This window comes from Schistocerca americana, chromosome 5, assembly GCF_021461395.2.
Source record: "Schistocerca americana isolate TAMUIC-IGC-003095 chromosome 5, iqSchAmer2.1, whole genome shotgun sequence".
Taxonomy (NCBI): Eukaryota; Metazoa; Arthropoda; class Insecta; order Orthoptera; family Acrididae; genus Schistocerca; species Schistocerca americana.
This window is the reverse complement of record NC_060123.1, coordinates 690,650,178-690,672,795: the sequence shown is the minus strand read 5'-3', so window position 1 is coordinate 690,672,795 and position 22,618 is coordinate 690,650,178. Positions and strand designations below refer to the sequence as shown.

Here is a 22,618-nt window from a genome sequence, read left to right as displayed (position 1 = left end):
GGATGGATAAGCTGAAGGAACGAGACCATTAGGATGACTGACAATGAAATGGAAGGATAATGCCATAGCAGACATGCAGATACTGGGTCTGGGAGATGAAGTTGCAGCTGACAAGAAGGTATGGAAGGCTGGAATGAGTGAGGCCAAGGACTGACTGTGGATTGTTTGGCCAGTACAAGTCAGTAGGTAAGCTATCCTTAATTTTTTACCTATTTAGTTCTCTCTCGTCTTCAGTTATTCACTTCATTTTCTAAATTTCACACACATAAATCAGTACTTCATTTTCAGTTTTGAGGAAGTGCTAGGATTCTAACAACCAGTATAAACACCACACAGTTGTATGGTTAAATGAAAATGCTAAAAAATATGCAACAGGAATCAAATTAAAGTATTATGTCAAGGAATGTTTTTCCCCCTAGCTAAGAAGGAGAGACATATTGAGTGTGTAAGTCATCAGCGTCAAGTTGCAAGGAAAAGAAGTAGTGTATTAGTAGCATGAAAATCACCACTAAGGAATATGTCTCACAGAAAACACTCACTTTGTTTGTTTCTTTGGGACGCGATGATCCTGCACTGCTGTCACAATCTGCCTCCAGTTCTTATGCCACCTCCTCCCACTCAGTGAAACCCAGTATTCTGCAGTCACCTCATCTCGCCATCTGCTTCTTGGTCTTCCAGGGGGTCTTCAGCTTCCACCTTCTTAACATATATCTGACACACTATTCTGCCTTTCTCCATTCTGACAACATGGCCTGCCCTTTGCAAATGTCATCTTGCTTTGGAGATTTTCACTACCATGGGTTGGTTGACTAGCTTAATTATTTCTTTGTTGAATCTCCAAACCCATCTTCATGTTGCTTAGTCAAATGCCGGCCCAAAAATTTTTGGAACACTATATTTTCGAAGACTGAGAGCTTGTGCTCCTTGCTTTTGGTCATGCCCTGTGTTTTGGATCTGTATTGCAGTGCTGGCCAGGTGATGGTGTTGTAGAGTTCCAGCTTGATTTTCCTGGTCCAGAGTTTGGAGGATAGAAGTTATTGCAGGGAAAAGTAAACTTTGCAGTCTGTAGTCTGGTTTGGTATTCAACTTGTCTTCTATTGCAATCACTTATAATTACACTAAGGTGTTTGAAGTTGGGAGTGTTCTTGAAAGTGTAGTTTTCTATGCAAAGGTTATCACACTGTCGTGCAGTCATATTTTCCCCTTGTATGATCTTGTGTTCTGAAACTTCCTGGAAGACTAAAACTGTGTGCTGGGCCGAACGCAAAGTGGAACCTTTGCCTTTTGCGGACAATTGTTTACTGACTGAGCTACCCAAGCACATCTCACAACCCATCCTCACAGCTCTATTTCTGACAGTACCCCAACTCTTACACTCCAAACTTCATAGACTTACAACTTCTAGTTGTGACTGAAATCACAGCCAGATTCTTTAAAATTGTTAGTGTGATATCTGTGAAGAGGAGAGTTTCTGTGAAGTTTGGATTCAGGTAGCAGATGAGGTGTTTGCAGAAGTAAAGTTGTGATGACAGGTCATGAGACATCCTTGGATAGCTCAATTGGTACAGCACCTGTCCACAAAAGGCTTAAGTCCTGAGTTCAAGTTTCACTCTGGCACACAGTTTTAATCTGACAGGAAATTTCATATCAGTGCACAGTGAAAATTTCACTCTCGATCTTGTATTCTGTTTTTTTTTTTTTTTCATTAGTTTTTAAATCTACTTTCAGGGCAGTATTATTTAGCTTCTCGAACAGTGTGTCAGTTTCACCACTGTTATTTCCTCTTAAAATTATCTCATCTGCATACATCAGTATATTTGGGTGTTTATCTGTGATGTTTTCATTTGTTGCTCATTTGGTTTCTCTTACCACAATTCCTATGAAATTTTTGAAGATAAATAGGGTTAAAGCATCACCTTGCTTCAACCCAGTTTTGTTCTCAAAACAACTGGAGTCACAGTGTGTGACCCAGCTTACTGCCTTGTCCATACACACTTGGACTAAGATGATAAGTTTCTTGGGGATTCCATATTCTGCCATGATTTCCCATACCATACTCTGTGCAATGAATTGTATGCTATCTGAAAGTTATGAACACACAACGAACAGACGCTCTTGTTATATTCCCATTGTCAAGTTTGATGTATAATATGCTTTCTATTTTGATCTATTTTTCCAAAAACCATTCTGGGAGTCACCTATTACATCCTTGGTATAGGCTACATTACATCTGACAGTACTTTGTAAGCTATGACTAATAGCGACATTCCTGCAATTATGTTTATCTGCTTTTTTGTGTAAAAGGACAATAATTGATTCCTTCCAATCATCAGGTATTTTTTCATATTGCCAAATTTTAAGAATAAGATGAAATAATTTCTCATGAATTTTATGATCATCATATTTCAGCATTTCCTTGGTATTCCATCTGTTCCTGCTGCTATGTGGTTTTCCGTTTTTTTTTTTTTTTTTTTTTTTTTTTTTCCCCTTCAAACTGTTGATTACCTCTTTGTATGCTGGGTCATTTACAACAGGTTGAACTGTTGTAGTGCAAGTTTTCTCAAGCTTGTTTTCTGATAGAAATGAGTGGCAGAATATTTACATCAGCCCTAGAGGACACAGGGAAATCTATGTTTAATATAAGAGAGGGAAAAACAAATATGGAGAGAAGAAAGGAGAAGACTATACTGTTTCACACTGCATCAACAACATGGCCATTAAATTTGGTGCCCAAGTTTGTATTGGAGAAGGACGAGGAAGTGAATTCACAGAGCCCTGCTCAAAATACCCATCAGCAAATTAGCAAAACCACAAAATCTTCAATCCAGGTAGCCAGTTGAGGATTCGAACTCCATTTCTCCCTTATTCGAGTGTGGTATCTCAAGTGCTGGTTAATATGGAGGGTGGGGATAAGATAGAAGTGAGAAGACAGATATTGATGATGGTGGAAAGGAGGTCACAGAGGATTTGGGAATGCAACATTACTCTCCAATATGACATCAAAAATGTGTCATTCGATCTCCAAAAATGAATGGTCTCACACAATAAGTAGGAACATGAATTTCACTTTACACATGGCAAGTTTCTGTGGGTTACCTATATCACAAAAATTAAGATTTGACAGAATATTTAATTTATACAAACTGTTTTAATAGTTGTTAATCTCTGGCATTCAAGACAAGTTACTGTCATCATCCTGGTGGTATCATCTCGGCTTGAGATCACATTATAAAAAATACAGTTAATGAGACAGAAGAAATACAGTAACATCGGGTTTGATGTCTTCATGTGAGGAGATTTGGAACAAAAGAATAATGAAACTGAATGTCTGAAAAAATATGTCCCTGAAATACTGTCAGAGTTGTAAATGATGAAGCAACAAGAAAGGAAGAAATAAAAGACATGCTGGCAGGTGGTAGGAAGGCTAGCAGGAGGAGGACACAGTCTGACAATTCTGTTGTGTCTACTAGCAACACACTCCATCTGTCGGAGTTGAGCGGAGAGGAACTTCAAGATGGTGTAGGAGAAGAAAATGTACAGCAGACTCTGCACACCAATAGGAAGGACGAGGAAGCAGATACTACTCAAAATAACCATCACTAAATTAGTAAAACCACAAAAAGCATCAATCAGGGTAACACAGTACGGAAGAAGAGAGTACTGCTGGTAGGTACCAGTGATGGCACAGGAAAAGTTATGGGAGGAGTATCCTATCACCAGCCATTTCAAGTCAAGTGCTGGGCTGAATCATGTGACAGAAAATGGGGGCCTATGTGCAAGGATTTCACAAAAGATGATCAGGCCACAATAGAGCTTAAAACCAGGAAGACACTGCAGAAATTAAAAAATAAGAAGTAAGCAGGTGTAGATGAGGTTTCACTCTCTGTTCTGAAGTTGTGCATAGACAGCATAAAATCCCCAGTAACAAACATAAAAAATGAGCCCTTTAGTCGGGTATTTCTCCAGTGTGCCTACGAGTTGTGCCCTTACTAAACAAAGATAATGCTGAGGGTATTGAAAATACAGGCCAGTTTCACTATGGTTGTTTTCACAGCAATAACTGAATCAGTCATTAAGGAAAGACTAAATAGTTGCATGAACAAAAACAACTTTTTGAACAAAGCACAGTGTGGTTTCGAAAGTGGTGAAATACACCTGCTGGCCACTACAAATTTCACAAAACTGGTACTTGAAGCTCTTGATAAGAATGGCTGTGTTACAGGCATAGTCCTTGACTTGTTCAAGGCTTCTGATACAGTTGACCATAAAATATTACTAAACAAGGTAGGATCACGAGGCATAAGAGGAATATAGTACAAGCGCTTCCACTCTTACTTGGAAAACAATGTGCAAAAAGTAGAAAGAGTTCACACATCCAGTGGTCATAAATCTTTAGTAAAATAAGTCAGACAAGAAACACATAAACATAGGGTAGTGTATTGGTTTCAAGTCTGTTTTGAATATATATAAATAACTTTCCCAGCACATAGCTGTCAAGCTTGAGAAGAGGCTGTCAGTAACCACACGCCAAATTTGGAGGGTGCCCTTCCCAGTCCAGCTGTAAATTGTTTTGTTACTCCCAGTCCAGCTGTAAATTGTTTTGTTACTCTGCCATCAAACCTACGTTTCTAGCATTTGTAGACTTAGAGAAAGCTTTTGACAATGTTAACTGGAATACTCTCTTTCAAATTCTGAAGGTGGCAGGTATAAAATACAGGAAGCGAAAGGCTATTTACAATTTGTACAGAAATCAGATGGCAGTTATGAGAGTCGAGGGGCATGAAAGGGAAGCAGTGGTTGGGAAAGGAGTGAGACAGGGTTGTAGCCTCTCCCCGGTGTTATTCAATCTGTATATTGAGCAAGCAGTAAAGGAAACAAAAGAAAAATTCGGAGTAGGTATTAAAATTCATGGAGAAGAAGTAAAAACTTTGAGGTTCGCCAATGACATTGTAATTCTGTCAGAGACAGCAAAGGACTTGGAAGAGCAGTTGAACGGAATGGACAGTGTCTTGAAAGGAGGATATAAGATGAACATCAATAAAACCAAAACGAGGATAATGGAATGTAGTCAAATTAAATCGGGTGATGCTGAGGGAATTAGATTAGGAAATGAGACACTTAAAGTAGTAAAGGAGTTTTGCTATTTAGGGAGTAAAATAACTGATGATGGTCGAAGTAGAGAGGATATAAAACGTAGACTGGCAATGGCAAGGAAATCGTTTCTGAAGAAGAGAAATTTGTTAACATCGAGTATAGATTTAAGTGTCAGGAAGTCGTTTCTGAAAGTATTTGTATGGAGTGTAGCCATGTATGGAAGTGAAACATGGACGATAACTAGTTTGGACAAGAAGAGAATAGAAGCTTTCGAAATGTGGTGCTACAGAAGAATGCTGAAGATAAGGTGGGTAGATCACGTAACTAATGAGGAGGTATTGAATAGGATTGGGGAGAAGAGAAGTTTGTGGCACAACTTGACCAGAAGAAGGGATCAGTTGGTAGGACATGTTCTGAGGCATCAAGGGATCACCAATTTAGTATTGGAGGGCAGCGTGGAGGGTAAAAATCGTAGAGGGAGACCGAGAGATGAATACACTAAACAGATTCAGAAGGATGTAGGTTGCAGTAGGTACTGGGAGATGAAGAAGCTTGCACAGGATAGAGTAGCATGGAGAGCTGCATCAAACCAGTCTCAGGACTGAAGACCACAACAACAACAACTCTGCCATCCACTGTATTAACACTCTGGTGCTTCCCAATATAAGTATTTAAATTTGCTACAGTACTTAGGCCTACTTTTGCAGTACCCTGTTACTGTAATCATCTGTTACTTTCATTTTTACCCCACTTTCACTCCAAATATCATTTGCACTGTTTAATTTTGCACTATCATTTGTATAGGGCTTGTCTTTTCAGAAACTTAATAGTTGCCGAAGGAATGAAAAAATTATAATTCCTTGCCTTTTTGACAAAAAACTAAATTAAAGAAATCCTAAGCAGCAAACACCACGTAAATAATGTACTTAAATTGTAAAAAGACAAATAAAACCGCCAAACACACAAAATTTCACAAAATTATCAAATATTTCATCAGTCTCTAATAATTTACTCCCAGCTCAATTTTTTTTTTTTTTTTTTAAGTAAAGGAGAAGGGCATTACTATGAAAGCATCAGTGTGCTGTGTATTATTTAGTATGGATAAATAGGGGAACTGTGTATCTTGTGATATCACCTGATTAGAAACCACAACAGCTTACACATGATTGCCTTGGACTTGCGATGTGATCTGATCTGAAAGCAGTTTTATTCCTAACTTCTAAGCAGACATGTGTACAATGAAATTTTTTTGTCATCATTTAGGAAGATATGGAGACAAAATCATTCACAGACAAGTTTACTATGTACACAGGAAGGAAACCATTACAATCTATAAAACATTTTAGTAGCATAGGTGAGTGAAATGTACACAGTACCTTTTCCAACTTTTTAAAGCTTCAAATTGTAAAATGTTAACTTCCATAATCTCTTAGTAACTCCCCATAACCTATAATTAAGGACAAGTTCTCTCTCCTGGTGACAACAACATTATAGTCATTCAACTGCTACGAAACAAAGAAAATGAAACCTTCATGGATGTTTACGATTGGTTAGTGTGTAATAAACTGACAGTGAACATAAAAAAAGCAAACAGTATGAGAATTATAGAGAGAACACACTTCTGTTGCGCTACGCATAGTTAATAAATTAACTGATAGCGTAACAAAAAATGTTAGGGATGAATACTGATTGTCAATTAGCATGGGACAAACACGCGAAGAGTGTAGAAAAAAAAAAAATCACCAGCATGTTCAGTTTTTAACAGCAAATGTTTTGTGGTAGCATACTTTTGTACTCCAAAATCTTGGCTATGGAATTCTTTTCTGGGGATCGAAGACACAAAAGATGGATACAGTTTTTAAACTGCAGAAAAGGGCCAATAGAATAACAACATAATAACTAGAAGTAGTAGACGGACCCATTGTAAAGACCTGTTTAAAAACGTGGGTACTGGTACACATACTGTGCCATGTGAGTACATCTTCCAATCTGTTACGCATGTTAGAGAAAATATTGCTAAGTATTTCATTAAGAGTACTCATGGAACAAGAGCCAGTCTGGACTTACAATTACCAAGGAAAAACAAACAAAAATCTCAAAATGGTATATTATATCATGGAATAAAGCTGTATAATAAAGTGTCCAAGCAGATGAAAAGATTACTAAGATACACCTGTTTAAAAAGGCAGCTAAAGCGTTCTTTGTATGTAATGTTTTAGCAAGAAGATTACTTATATGATTCAGAATAGTGGTTAATAACGGAGGGTTAACGACACCTCCTTATCACATTATGATACTGTAATGCTATTGCAATACAATCATGTGAAAAGATCTATAATGCATGATAGTATTGTCTTGTCATTGTCCCAAGTCCAGCATCACACTCATCGTGGAGGGGGAGGGGAATGTCAGTCTGAGGTGAGCATATGAAGACATGTTGGGGAATAGTGTAGTGGCATGTTTACGAGCCTGGAATCAGTTTTCCCTATGGACTGGAGTTAGTGCAGGGGCACAGCGCAGCAAGTTCATGGTTCTGAAATCATCAGCAGACGTTTTTGATGTCTGCAGTGATGAAGGGCAAACAGTGTTTATATGAAAGTACTTTGTACAAAAGGGACCAACCGAATGAGGCAGTGCAGCTGTTAATACCTTGACCTCATATTCTGGAGAAAGTACCTTGCTCTGTCAGTCTAGTCATCCTGATTTAAGTCCAAAATCATTTCAGACAAGTGCAAGGATGGTTCCTTCATCAGTGTCACAGCTGACTATCTCTCCTTTCCTCATAAAAGCATACTTAGGCCCCTATACCTGGTGTATATGTACTTTTTTTGGCAATTTATTTTCATTCTATTCTGTCATACAGGGGCATATCCTGGGGTAACCTGACAAACCGAGCAAAAGCTTTAGCGTGTAATAAGACTCATTTGTGGTGCAAATTCAAGAACATCATGTAGACACCTGTTCAAGGAACTTCATATCCTAACCACTGCTTCTCAGTATATTTATTTCTAAATGAAATTTTTTGCAACTAAATTATCTCTATTTTTCTTATCCCCTGGTATTGATACTATGTATTGGGCTATTGGGTGGGAATATTTTTCTTATCCCCTGGTATTGATACTATGTATTGGGCTATTGGGTGGAAATAGAGATAATTTAGTTGCAAAAAATTTCATTTAGAAATAAATATACTGAGAAGCAGTGGTTAGGATATGAAGTTCCTTGAACAGGTGTCTACATGATGTTCTTGAATTTGCACCACAAATGAGTCTTATTACACGCTAAAGCTTTTGCTCGGTTTGTATATATAAAGACTTTTTGATAAGCAAACCCCTACTACTCAATAGACGAATATCTTAACAGGGAGTGTTAGACCAGCTTCAGTAAAAAGTCTGTTACATTTCAGTTTTGACAGTACTGGGTCACAACAGTAATAATTACATATTTCGTGTATGATAAATTTATTAAAAGTGCATAATTACATTTCATTCTGACAGTTTATTAAAGAACATCAAGTTTACTGTACTGTATTGACCTATTTTGACCATCACCTGACAAATGATCAGGGTAGTCAGAATTATATTCAAATGTTTTATGTTTTTTATACTTTCTGACTTGTTCCACACCCACGAGAATTATCTCATAAAGGTCTATGGAATGAAAACTGAATGTAATCTAATCTAATTTTATTTTGGTTACAAATCTAATATCAGGTTTCCATTCGGAAAGTGGGTGCACTCAGCGACTGTTATGTGACTTATAAATTACAGAGTGCAGCAATCAGTTGTCCTTTTTTAGACTGACACCCGAACAACAGGGACGTACATGCATTGAGGTTAGAAAATAGTGCATTGAGAATGGCCAGTTACTAGCCGAAATCCGGATTTGCATAATAAAATATAAAAAAGGTCGACTGATTGCTGCACTCTATAATTTATAAATCATATATCATTGAAGGATGATACCTGGATGAATTAATGTGTGGGCTAATTGAAAATAAATTATTACACATTTGAAAATGGACTATTTTCTGTTAATAATGTACCATTCAATACATGCAGTAAGTAACAGAACTTTATGTACGAAGGCAAGTAAGTAATTAATTTGTAGTAGATACTATGAAATGAAATCTAGAATAAAAGGAGTTATCTCATTCAAATCCTTCAAAATATTACTTACAGAGATCTTGCAACCTGCTTGATGTTGTCCACGTTCATGGGATTAATGGCATGACATGTTTGAAAATACTCGAGGGAATCTTGGATTCTTCCTTCGTGCCTCAGTATTAAACCCTACAAGGCGTAAATACATTCATGTTTGTCATGTTATTATAAGTACGTAAAATTGAATATTCTGCACAGAACATTTTGAATGCGTATACGATAATCTCGATCTGCAAAATCTACAGCTATGAAAATAACTGTTTGTTGATACCTGCATATAGTTTGCGAATTCAGAGAATCCTTTGCTCTTCTCGAGTTCTTCTTGGATTAATATTTTACATATCCCGAATTCCTTTCGTGCATAATGTAGATGTATCAACCAATTACGACTTTCAATTAACGGGCAATCTGGAACTATAACATGAAAACTGGTGAGAACAAAACGTGGAAGAACAAACTCTTACGTCCTTCCTACCAAGTGGTTAATCACTGCAAAATCAAAATTCTCAACAGAATTCAAATGCAGTTAAACAGATTTTGAATCAATCATACCTTTTCTCTGCCTCCCCACACCACTTCTGGCGACGCTTGACACTCGCGCCGAATTTGATATTCCAACACTGGGCCGACCGTTTGGTATGCCATGATGTGTATTTACAGAATTCATGATTTATGACTCTTCACCAATTAAAATCTAAAATGTGTAACATGCACGTTACTGGCGTTGTAGCAATAACAACATTCACAAGACATCTACCAAAACATTGACTTCGCTCACAGAATTGAGAATAGCGTTCTGTTTGCGGGTTCACGTTGCCTAGCAACCACCGACAACTAGCATTGCCGCCCTACGAAAGATAAATTTACCGTTAAATATACGTTTTTTCCCTGCCACAAATTCGGGAGTGGAGCGAGTGTCATCATCACATATTATGTCAGTTATATTCTTGAACGTTTCGTGAAAAACACAGTAAGGTTACTCGAGGCAACTGAAGAATGGGATACAACTCGTCGCCTTTGACTAATGACATTGTGGCGACGGATTACAGCAGTGATTTCTGTATTACAGTGACAGTAGTCCGGAGTCGATAGTTGAGACGGCTAAGAAGTTCACCGCCGTTGCTTATCTTTGTAATTTACTGGTTGTCATAGATTAGTGTTCATCAGCGTAATAATAAAGAATTGGGTTTTGGAGTCGACGCAAGTGCGTCGGATAATAGTTAGCGGCTACATTGGTGTCCCCGAACGGAAAAGAATACAGTGCAAATCACAAATAAAAAGCAGTGTAGCACAACGATGGCAGATCAACGGGAAGATACGAGCGTACAAATGAACGATTCCGCTACAGCAACCGGAAGTACAACTACAACATTACGTTTGCCGAACTTTGGACCACATTACCGAAAGAGTTGTCTATAAGAACCGAGAACATTTTCCAGCAATATAATGTGAACAGGGACAGTGACAAAGTAAGCCGTATTTTCGCGAATATGGACCAAGAGCTAGCAAAGGTAGCACAAGAACTCATCATGAAGCCAGTTCATGAGCAATCGTATCAAGCCTTCAATGAGACATCCTAAAACGCTTAGTATTGCCCAAGCAACAACGCATGCAGCGTGTTTTGTTTGAGATAGCAATTGGAGATCGTTCTCCGTCAGAATTACCGCGACATTTACGCAACTTAGCAGGACATGCAGTGGCGCAGCTACGTAAACAAGGGCCCTGGGGAAAAAATGAAATTGGGGCCCATATAAACTAAACTAAATACTTTACAGAAGCAAAACTACTTCAGAAACAGCTACTTACTTCCCACTGCATGGCATAATAAGACAAACTTATTTACTACTAAGTAAATTATAATGCGTAACACACACAGCAGATACCATTTAATCATACTTCCTAAGAGTATTATAAATGTGGTTGTTTCTTACGTTTTCACTCAAAAACGGCTGGCTAGATTTGGATGAAATTTCGCGCATGGATAGTATACAGCTTGGGAAGGACATAGGATACTTTCGTACCCATAAAATGATCGCGTAGGATAATTTTCAGTATTGGTTCATACTACGGAACGAGGTCGCGGGTAGAAGCTAGTGAAAAGCCACTAAAACATCAGCGGAGCACACAGGGGCAGTCAAGTCTTTAGGACTTGTACGTCCGCGATGGCAGGGAGGTGTGAGGAGGCACGCTATTATCAGTGTCAGCAACTCACTCTCACTAAAGCACCGATCAACACGATTTCGTTTAGAATTACGATTTCCGATCGGCAAGTGTCCTCGATGGTGATTGTTCATCGGAGGTGAGGGTATCATCTGGAGTGCCCCAGGGAAGCGTGGTACGTCCGCTGTTGTTTTCTATCTACATAAATGATCTTTTGGATAGGGTGGATAGCAATGTGCGGCTGTTTGCTGATGATGCTGTGGTGTACGGGAAGGTGTCGTCGTTGAGTGACTGTAGGAGGATGCATGATGACTTGGAGAGGATTTGTGATTGGTGTAAAGAATGGCAGCTACCTCTAAATATAGATAAATGTAAATTAATGCAGATGAATAGGAAAAAGAATCCTGTAATGTTTGAATACTCCATTAATAGTGTAGCGCTTGACACAGTCACGTCGATTAAATATTTGGGCGTAACACTGCAGAGCGATATGAAGTGGGACAAGCATGTAATGGCAGTTGTGGGGAAGGCGGATAGTCGTCTTCGGTTCATTGGTAGAATTTTGGGAAAATGTGGTTCATCTGTAAAGGAGACCGCTTATAAAACACTAGTACGACCTATTCTTGAGTACTGCTCGAGCGTTTGGGATCCCTATCAGGTCATATTGAGGGAGGACATAGAAGCAATTCAGAGGCGGGCTGCTAGATTTGTTACTGGTAGGTTTGATCATCACGCGGGTGTTACGGAAATGCTTCAGGAACTCGGGTGGGAGTCTCTGGAGGAAAGGAGGCGTTCTTTTCGTGAATAGCTACTGAAGAAATTTTGAGAACCAGCATTTGAAGCTGACTGCAGTACAATTTTACTGCCGCCAACTTATATTTCGTGGAAAGAACGCAAAGATAAGATAAGAGAGATTAGGGCTCGTACAGAGGCGTATAGGCAGTCATTTTTCCCTCGTTCTGTTTGGGAGTGGAACAGGGAGAGAAGATGCTAGTTGTGGTACGAGGTACCCTCCGCCACGCACCGTATGGTGGATTGCGGAGTATGTATGTAGATGTAGATGTAGATGTAGACAGAAGGTAGGGCCATGTTTTCGTGGCTGTGGTAGATTGTAATTAATAACATAGCTACGCAATAAAAGGAAGTAGACAGTCTATTTTAACAAGTTACTTTACATTCTTTTTCTGGCTTCAGTTTTTGCACATTCATCAGTAAGTACCGTTAAACCTAGATTTGATGCGGCCTTGTTTTCGGCTGCTATGAGTGCCACATGTCGAAGTCGAGCTTGACCCTTATTATTCCTCAAATAAGTTTTGATTATTATTAGTTTTCTGAATGATCTTTCAGCTGTTACAGAAGTGACAGGTATTGTATAAAATAATAAACCTGCGGTAAGCACTTCCGCCATGTCGCATCCTAGCACAGCATATTTAGTTATAAGTTTCTCACATATTTGGGAACAGTCCATGCCGGAGTCAATTTAGGTAGAACAAGGTATAAGTATTAATAAATTGAAGTGAAATATTAGGGACTATTGCATCAAAATATTTACTTCGGAATTGATCACATTTTTGCAATAAAGTTGCTTCATCTACAGTGACCAAAAATGAAGATGTTAGAAAACTAAATATTTGACTCTAAATCATTTCTATAAAACATCAATCTTGTTTTAATATCTGCTAAAGCTCTGCTTGCCTCGTTCAAACAGATATCGCGTCTTTATAACATTTTGGTTGCATAATTGATGTCATTCAATATTTGATGCATTAATTCACAAAGGAATGCGAACTCGAAATTTAGCATTTTTGTTTTAATGCTGTAATGCTTTCGAATTATGACTGGCGCAATGTACATAATTAGCATTTGGCTTCATATTCTTAATCTGTTTTTCTGCACCATTATAAACACCACTCGTCACAGTCACTCCATCATAACCTTGATCCACATACTTTTTTAAATCAATATTTTTATCAGTAAAAAATAATCTGCTTGACTTAATCTGCTGCGCCATGTCTGATAACTGCCTAAAAGCCTAGGAATATTTTTTTAACTCTGTGTCGATTGGTTGTCCATTTTCCGACGTGGTTATTACTGCGTATCTCAGAATAATGCTTAGCTGATCTACCTTCGATGTATCCTGAGTAGAGTCCACTTTGATGGCGAAAAACGGCGATGTTCTAGTTTGTTCTAACAGTTTATTTTCAAGTTCGTTCCCTAAGCATTCAATCATTTCATTTCGAATTGTTGGACTCAAATGCCTTGTAGATCCTATAAGCAAAAAGGCGTGATTTTAAAAATGTTTTCGAATGTAAGCAACTGAAGAAATAAATGATAAAAAAACTGCTAAAAAAGTTCTCTGAAGTGAAAATGATTATATTTTGGGATATCTAAAACTTGCCGCACATTGTGGTCATACCTGTCGACAAGCTCTACAAGGGACAGAATATTACCATAGCATCCTCCCTCCTGATTTAAGTCTCTTAATGTCCTCTGAAAGCCAATGAACTTTTGGCGAGAGTAAGTTTGACATCATATAACCTTGCAAGAAGCATTTTCCAAAATGACGGATCTACGAATTTCATTTTCGATAGTATCATTCTTTTCCCAAAGTCTGTACACAACACGTGCTTCCGTATGGCCACTCTGTAAACTGTGTTCTTTAATTCCCTCTGATAACTGCTTCCACTCCCGATTACCCGTATACCATACATGAAATCCAAGTTTTCTTACCTCCCGCCTAACTGTCATAGTACTTCCAGTGGATCCTGATGCAGTTTGGAATTCCTGTATGATGGTCTGAATAGATGTCTGTCTATTAAACATTGCGATCATCTTCAACTATCGGCGGTCTCTGTCAGTCAACAGATGAGGTCGGCCTGGACGCTTTTGTGCTGTACGTGTCCCTACATGTTTCTACTCCACTATCACATCGGAAACAGTGGACGTAGGGATGTTAGGAGTGTGGAAATCTCGCGCACAGACGTATGACAAAAGTGACACCCAATCACCTGACCACGTTCGAAGTCCGTGAGTTCCACGGAGGGTCCCATTCTGCTCTCTCACGATGTCTAATGACTATTGAGATCGTTGATATAGAGTACCTGGCAGTAGGTGGCAGCACAATGCACCTAATATGAAAAACGCATATTTTTTAGGGTGTCCGGATGCTTTTCATCGCATGGTGTATACAGGTCAACAATGGAGGTGTTATTTGCTACGATGATGATGAGGCGATCACTAAAACAATACACAATCATCCAAGACCAAGACCTACATTTTCTCTTCTTGTTTTATGAAATTCAGTGTGCAGTCGGTTACAACACTTTATTGGTATCTATGATTAAGGATCATTAGCTTAGTGGAATTCCCTAACAAACAGGTGAGTTACCATTCTTAATGCCGTATCATTGCTTGTCCACTATAACGTAGCCGCTCGCTGCTCAGGAGAATTCTGGGATGGTGCGGAGCAAGCAAGGCCTTGGCAGACGAGATAAAATCGGTACTTTGCAGGGCTGCAATTTCGCGCGCAATACCTATTGTTTTTGACATCCGAAATAACGCGCGGCAGCAACAGTGTTGCGTAATAATACATTGTAGAGATTTCATATTCAAATGTGGTCACACACTGTATTGTCAAACACACAGCTAGTGATTCAGCGCCACTCACTGTTAGTTTGCAAATGTTGGCAGCCACGGTAGCTCCGGCTTCAATCGACAAGACCTGAACGGCGGCAGGGTCAAGGTCTTCGCGCACAAGCAGTACACCTTGTTATATCTTTGTTCTGGAGGTTGGAGAAATTTTTGTTGCTGTGTTGTCCGAACCAGTCACAGCCACGACAAAAGGACCACAGACGCAAAGATGCGAACTGGTGCCAGAGCCGTAGAGACTTGACACTTCTGGGATTCTACCAGCGCCACGGGCGGCGTTGAGGATGAAGATATCGATTTCGCCTCGTCGAACTGCTGGCCGAGTGCAATCCGCCAATGACTGGACAACAACGGACAGAAGACCACTCGAAAGACAGAGGAGCAGCTCTCACCCACTTGTTTATAGATACTCATTAATGGCTGCCTTAGACAGGGAAGACGTTTAGTGATGTATTAAAAGCGAACACACAGTTGTTGTAAATTTCTTTTGCTTTGTACTCTGAAGTTTACCTACGATTATTTGCACTTAGCCGTTGAGGGCCTTTTTTGTGTTACATTACATGCAGTGTTGCAGACTTCAACTAGCCACAAAGATAAGTAAACCTTTTAACTCATTTGTGTGACTTTGTTGCTAATTTATTGGAGTGCTGCAGAGCCTTCGTTCTCCGACCCTGTTAGCTGGCCCTGAGGCATAGCTGTGTAGTAGTGGCAGGGAGAGTGTGTCTTAGCGGTGTACTGCACCAGGAGCCGTTTCACAAACTCTCAAACTCGGCCTACTATAATAACAGTGGCACCTCGGCCTCCGCAGCAGTAGCGACGAAGCCTTTGAACTGGCGACGAGGGTTTACAAAATTTGTGATTTCAGTTCGTGCCATTCGAAGTTTGCTGGCCAGGGACCAAAAAATTAAAAGTCAAAAATTCTTTATTGAAATTAGATATTATATAACTTTCTCAAACTTCGTTCGTGGAGGTCGGGGGGTCCCTTGAGCTTTGGGGCCCCGGGCACTGCCACACTTTGCCCTATGGAAGCTAGCTTAGTCTATTTTCGGACGAAACATCACGTACTGTTTGGCTCAACCGTTCTCGAACAAATATCGGATCAGTAAGGGCAGCCGACGATAGCGCGTCGCTATAAGAATTGGGAGAAAAAGCGGACGTGAGTTCCCATTTCTCACCAGCGACTACAATGTCAAGGAAATGTGCCGCGGTTAAGGGGGAATCGGAGGACAGACCTCAAGAGGACAGCATAGAAGAGAGATAGGTGGAAGGTGCTCGTATAGAGACCAAAAAAGAAGAAGACGACAAACTGTGTGGTGCCTTGAGAGGCCTGAAGGGCCGCTTTACGATACTGGAAGATGGACTCATCGCTAGTCGGCGTCCATAGGAGACATGGTTTTTTCAACGTTAGCATCACAGGCCACGTTCGAGAAGCGAAAATTCGTTAGTGTGATGCTGGTATAACAGCAAGTTTGCTTTATGGGCTAAGAAGTATGAACAACCATGCGGGTACCCAAATGCCAAGAGCAGCTGATAAGGGGCATTATCGACCGCCAGCAACGATTTTATCGCCCCACAAGCCTCAACAAGAGATAGGAGCAACACAACGTGACTGTGGTGGGAATTGCTATTCAACAAATCAGCAAAAACAAAGGTAGGCTTATTTTGGTCACGGAAGCTTTGAATGGAGAAGAATACCTTGTCGAAAGCGGATCAGATATTAGCAATCTGCCACAACAGTGCATTCCAATGATGCAACTCAAGCAAATGTTTAAGCTGAAAGCAGCAAATGAGACTACGATACGGATGCTCGGAACAACTCGTACGTCAGTCCAGAGACTCAAGGAACATGAAATTTCGTCGTGGCTGCAGTCTCCCATCCCATCTTGGGGACGCACGTCCTAGAACATTTTAAGTTACAAATTGATATACATAATCAACAACTAATTACTAGCAATTTACCACAAGATACCAGCCATCAAACTGGAGGAATTTCAAACAACAACAGTCGCAGCTAAGGATGATCGCCCATTTCGACAGATATGCACGACTACCCCGACGACACGAAGGAAGCAGTGTCAGCATTCAACGACGCTCTATATCAGAACTGTACCTGGTTCGCCGGTCTACGCTCGGGCCCGCCATGCCAGCACCAGAGAAGTACGCAGCTGCCAAACAACACTTCAATATATGGTTAGACAGGGGGATTGTACGTCGTTTGGACAGCCCGTGGGCATCACCTCTACACCTGGTGAGTAGGAAAGTTGGTATCTATAGACTCTGTGATGATTTACGGACGTTAAACGTCAGGACAGTGCCAGGCTGTCACGCAATCCCAAAATTCGGAACTCTGCGGGTATTTTGTAGGGGGTAACAGTATTCATTGCCATAGATTGTTATAAGGTGTACACTCAGATCCCATTGGCTCCCTGTGATATTCCAAAAACAGCGGTTATAACACCTTTCAGGCTATCTGAATTTCAACTTATACCATTTGGGTTATGAAATGCTGCTCAAACATGGCAGCGATTCATAGATGAGGTCCGGGGATTAAACTTTTGTTTCGTCTATATTGATGATATTTTGGTGTTTTCACGAGACGAGGAAAAACACAAGAGACATTTACGAATATTGTTCGATCGTTTACAAAAATTTGACGTCCTTTTAAACCCTGATAAATGTACAGGAGGAAAAAGGAAGAATAAATATCTGTGGTACGAGGTAACAACAGAAGGTATTAGGCCCCCGTAGGACCATTACTCTAGTCGGAAGGATGTAGGTACCTGTTTACAATGATTGACCACACTACACGTTGGACAGAAGCTGTACCAATTACGGACATCTAGGCAGAAACGGCGGGTAGGATTTGGGGTCTCAAGCATGGTGACAACCGACCGGGGACGCTAGTTTGAGTGTGAACTTTTTTCAGAGCATACGAGATTATGTGGAATTTCCCATTTACGGGCTACAAGCTATCATCCTACCAGAATGGCAATGTGGGAAGACTCCACAGAACTCTTAAAGCTGCACTCATTCGTCACCAGGAGAAATGTACCGAAGCTTATCCGGTAGTGTTGCTTGGGTTACGAACAGCCGTTAAAACAGATATCGGCCCAGTACAAAGTCAGTTGGTTCTTGGCCAGCAAATTCGCAATCCCGCCGATTTAATAGAGCAACGAAATACAGTGATACCTTCAGCTAGCGTTTCACAAGACTTCTCACAAAAATTACAACGTTCAATGCAAAAACTTCGTCCATAGGTTCCTCTGCGTCACGGCACAAAACCTGTATTTATTCATTAAGATCTTCATCAAGGTTCACATGTATGATTACGAGTAGATGCAGTCAAACCATCATTGCGCCCGCCATATGTGGGACCATACTGAATCTTGAAGCGTGAGACACATGCTTTTGTCATAGAGCACGAAGGAAAGGCCACGACAGTATCTACTGAGAGACTAAAACCAGCGTATGTGGCACAGGTGGAGGACACAGTGCAGCCTACAGCACTCGAAACCACAAACAATCGACACGGTGGAGAGACATTAGACATTAACGCCTGACAATAAAGTGGTCTTTACGAGCGAGGAGAAAAGTAGTTCACAAACTTGTCAGAAGGAGAAGGACGAGCAGCCAGTTGAACACGCAGTCCAGGTGGAATACAGAACGCCGGCAGGAAGAAAAGTCGCAATTCGGCGCCCCTACTCTCCAGCCGCCTCGGCAGCCAGTCAACAGAAGCCACGAGAACAGCAAAGAAGACACCTCGATCAGCAACAGAACAGCCCAGAGAAGTGTTCTACCGAGCTGAATGTCGCATTTATCCTACGTGTCCAGAAATTCCAGGCTCCAGGTCTCCAGAAGAAGATTTTTGCGGTCGGAAGAGAAGAACAGCAGCCGCATTCTCCATAGAGTCGCCACACAATGGTACCTACGTGCCCCACATTCAAAAAGGGTGGAATGGGGGCTACTGTGGCGACGTATAACAGTGACAATAGTCCAGAGACGATAGTTGGGACGGCTGAGAAGTTCAGCGCCGTTGTTTATTCTTTGTAATTTACTGATTGTCATAGTTTAGTGTTTATCAAAGTAATAATAAAGATTTGGTTTTTGGATTCCACACGAATCTACTAATCCAGTTATTTCGGATAATAGCGAGCGGCTACTGAAGTTACTTCTACTCTATCGACGACTCTATATTCAAGGTAACATGCTGCATCGCCATAAATATAATCCTTAGCATATCAGTCTCCACCAAGAATTGACTGGTACGGACTGTATGCGTCGCACTGAATTCTGCCGATGGGCACAACTTCAGATTCAGAGGGATGACACATTTATTAATTTGATTTATTTACTGACGAGGCGACATTCACGAACCATGGAAACGTTAATTTGCAGAACATGCATTATTGGGCAACTGAAGATCCATATTAGCTGCAGCAAGTTGCACACCAAAAACCGTGGTCGGTGAATGATGGTGGGGGATTCTGCAGGACAGAATTATAGGCCCCTATTTCATCGAAGGATATCTTAATGGTAGGAAGTATACCACATCCCTGCAAGAAACATCAGGTCTGTTATTGGAAGAAACACCTTTGGAAACAAGGAACAGAATGTTGTATCAACACGATGGGTGTCCGGCACATTTTTCGCTGATAGCTAGAAATGAGTTTCAGAGACAATTCCCAAATCGTTGGATTGGATGGTTCTGCTACTACTTGACCCCTTCATGATGATGATTTTGGTGATTGCTTATTCACTGTCCTCCTGTAAGTTCACCTGTCGATGCTGTTAGTCTACTGACTCCAGCAGGTCTAGTTTCACTCAGTCGGCTGACCTGCTGGAACTAAGGGTGTCCGGTCGAGGTATAGTGGGGAGTGCTGGAGAGCTGGTGGGGGTAAAATCAAGCCAGTATGACGGTGGCTTTCACCAGGAGTGGATACGGATCACCACAGCTCCATAGCCCAGGAGAGTGTTTGTGAAATAAGAAGACAGGAGAGATAGTTTTAAGGTAATTTATTTTGTAATGCAATTAAATAGTACTTTTATATTATCTGTAGCAATACACACTAAGATAAAAAAAACCGACGCACAACGGAGAAATTATACGAATGGGATGGAAATCGGTGATGTACATGTACAGGCAAACAAATGAACACAATTTCAGAAAAAATGGACGATTTATTCAAGAGAAAGAGCTTCACAGATTGAGAAAGTCAGTAATGCGGTGGTCCACCCCTGTCTCTTATGTAAGAAGTCGTTCAGCGTTGTGTAAATTGATAGAGGTGTTGGATGTCCTCCTCAGGGATATGCCAGATTCTGACCAATTGGTACATTAGACCATCAAAATTCTGAAATGGTTGGAGGGCATGTTTCAAATGTTCTCAATGCAAGAGAGTAACGGCTACCTTGCTGGCCAAAATAGGGTTTGGTAAGCACGAAGACAAGCAGTAGGAACTCTCACCATATGCGAGCAGACATTACCTTGCTGAAATGCAAACACAAGATAACTTGCTATGAAGAGCAACACAACGGGCCCTAGAATATTGTAGACGTACAACTGTGCTGTAAGGGTGCTGCAGAAACCAAAGGGGTCCTGCTATGAAAAGAAATGGCACCCTACACCATGGCTCGTGGGTATAGGGCTGCATGGCAGGAGACAGTCTGGTTGGTATTCCACCATTGTCTGAAGGGTCTTCAGGCAAGTCCTTCGCCTGTCTTTCGCCTGTAATCTAGTTGAGTGGAGTAGAAGTGTCTGCAGTGATGATTCCCATTCCAAAATGAGCTCTGATGACCAGTTAAGATGCGTCTGGAGACGTCCCAGACAATCATGGGATACCAACTTGACTATCACCTGCCATGCAGACTGACAGCCAGGAATGATGGCCTGGGTTGCATTTTCTATCCATAGCAGGACCTCTTTGTGTCTCATCTGCGACAGTCTTACAGCACAGCGGTAAATCGACGACATTCTACACCCAGTTGTCTTGCCCTTCATGGCAAGGCATCCTGGACTAACATTTCGGCAAGGTACTGTCCGACCATATACGGCGAGTGTATCTAATGTTTATCTTCTAGTCTGCCAAACCCTATCTTTGTCACCAAGATTGCTGGATTGCTCCCAAATTGAGAATATTTGCAGCATTATGGACATGGCCCTCCAGATATCTCTGGATTTTAACGATCTAACACGCCAGTTCTTCAGCCTAAGGTAATGCAGTGGAGGTTCAAAATGGCTCTGAGCACTATGGGACTTAACTTCTATGGTCATCAGTCCCCTAGAACTTAGAACTACTTAAACCTAACTAACCTAAGGGCATCACACAACACCCAGTCATCACGTGCAGCGGAGGACACTCATGTTTTTGTAGATCGGTAACAGAGGCGTTCTTGTAAATATGCTGTATCCATAAACATTTATCACTGTCTTTCTTTTCTCAGTAATGTCGCTAGATATTTCTTCCCTGCTTATGCTGTGATAATACCGACTCAACCATGACACATTTCGACGCATTTTGAGACAGTTGATGGCTCCGAAAAGTTTACTTGGAGCTTCGATTGTAAAAAATATTGTGATAACTCCTCCATCGTTCATGAAGATGAGAAATGCGACAGCTTGAAATATGAAATGTTGTTCATCAGGAAAGCCTTGCTCAACAGTTACTATGTTAGCAGTGAGAGGTGTCATCATGAAATGGTTTAGTTGTTTTGCTACATCTATTAACTCAGACAGATCTTTGCACCATTCCAGAAAGTGGGCTGTAGCTGATGATCCAATCATGTAATATTATTGCGAATGCTGCTGTGTTTTCTGGGAAGTTTTCATAGGCTTCAGATGCAATACGAATGTCAATAACGCTGCCCTATACAGACTCATTCTTTTGGAGCAATCTTTAACGACAATTGGAGCTGAGTCCTCAAATTCCCTTGGACTGAGCAGACATCCCTCTCTCTCTTCGCTCTCACAAGATGCAGGAAGAAACCTAGCACATGTATCAAAAAGCAGGCGCTATACATTACTGGACAAATACCGATCTTGCTGTACGTTTTTACGTGATTTAAATTCAGTATTTAATTATACTCGAGTGTTTTTTGTTAAACTACAACTCTCAAATTCAATTTAATTATGTTCGAGGTTCGCTTTCGCATTGGTTTTAAATGTGAGGTTGATAAATAGACGTGTCTCTAACTGAACTGATGTCTTAATGGTCCATAATTGATGAGTTTGGAAGTAGAGGATATTCAAACTTCCCATGTTCTTAAATTTAAAGGCAGCTGTATACCAGATGAAAGGTTTTTAAAAGTTTTTTTTAAGTTTCAAGCATTTTGCATTGGTTACAGAAACAATAGACCTTCCAAATTAATTTCTCGTGCACAATTTTGTTCTGTTTTCCATTGGCACTTTGGCTATATGGATTACCTCTGTTCCACTTCCTACTATCATAACTTCCTACTTCACATTAACTAGAATTCTCCTCATATCCACAAAGTATCCCATACACATTTTGACACTACACTCGGAACTCCCGCCACGCTGACTCGTGTTTTTTGTGCAC

The 22,618-nt window shown here is 40.6% G+C and overlaps 1 protein-coding gene across 3 annotated transcripts in view; it reads right to left on the bottom strand.

Annotated features, from left to right (window-relative positions):
- LOC124615942 (Bardet-Biedl syndrome 4 protein) overlaps positions 1 to 10,175 on the bottom strand; it is a 127,804-nt gene extending 117,629 nt beyond the window's left edge. Inside the window, exons 1-3 of one of the 3 annotated variants that reach the window (XR_006979821.1) lie at positions 9,810 to 10,173; positions 9,529 to 9,671; positions 9,274 to 9,386 (exon numbers count right to left, since the gene is read on the bottom strand). Coding sequence is in view for 2 of the 3 variants with exons in the window: in XM_047144137.1 (XP_047000093.1) it covers positions 9,274 to 9,386; positions 9,529 to 9,671; positions 9,810 to 9,924 (371 nt within the window). In the remaining variant the exon portion in view is untranslated. Of the gene's footprint in view, positions 1 to 9,273; positions 9,387 to 9,528; positions 9,672 to 9,809 lie in introns of all 3 variants that reach the window. The other 2 variants (XM_047144137.1, XM_047144138.1) reach the window with 2 other exon arrangements.
- Positions 10,176 to 22,618: the final 12,443 nt, after the last annotated feature.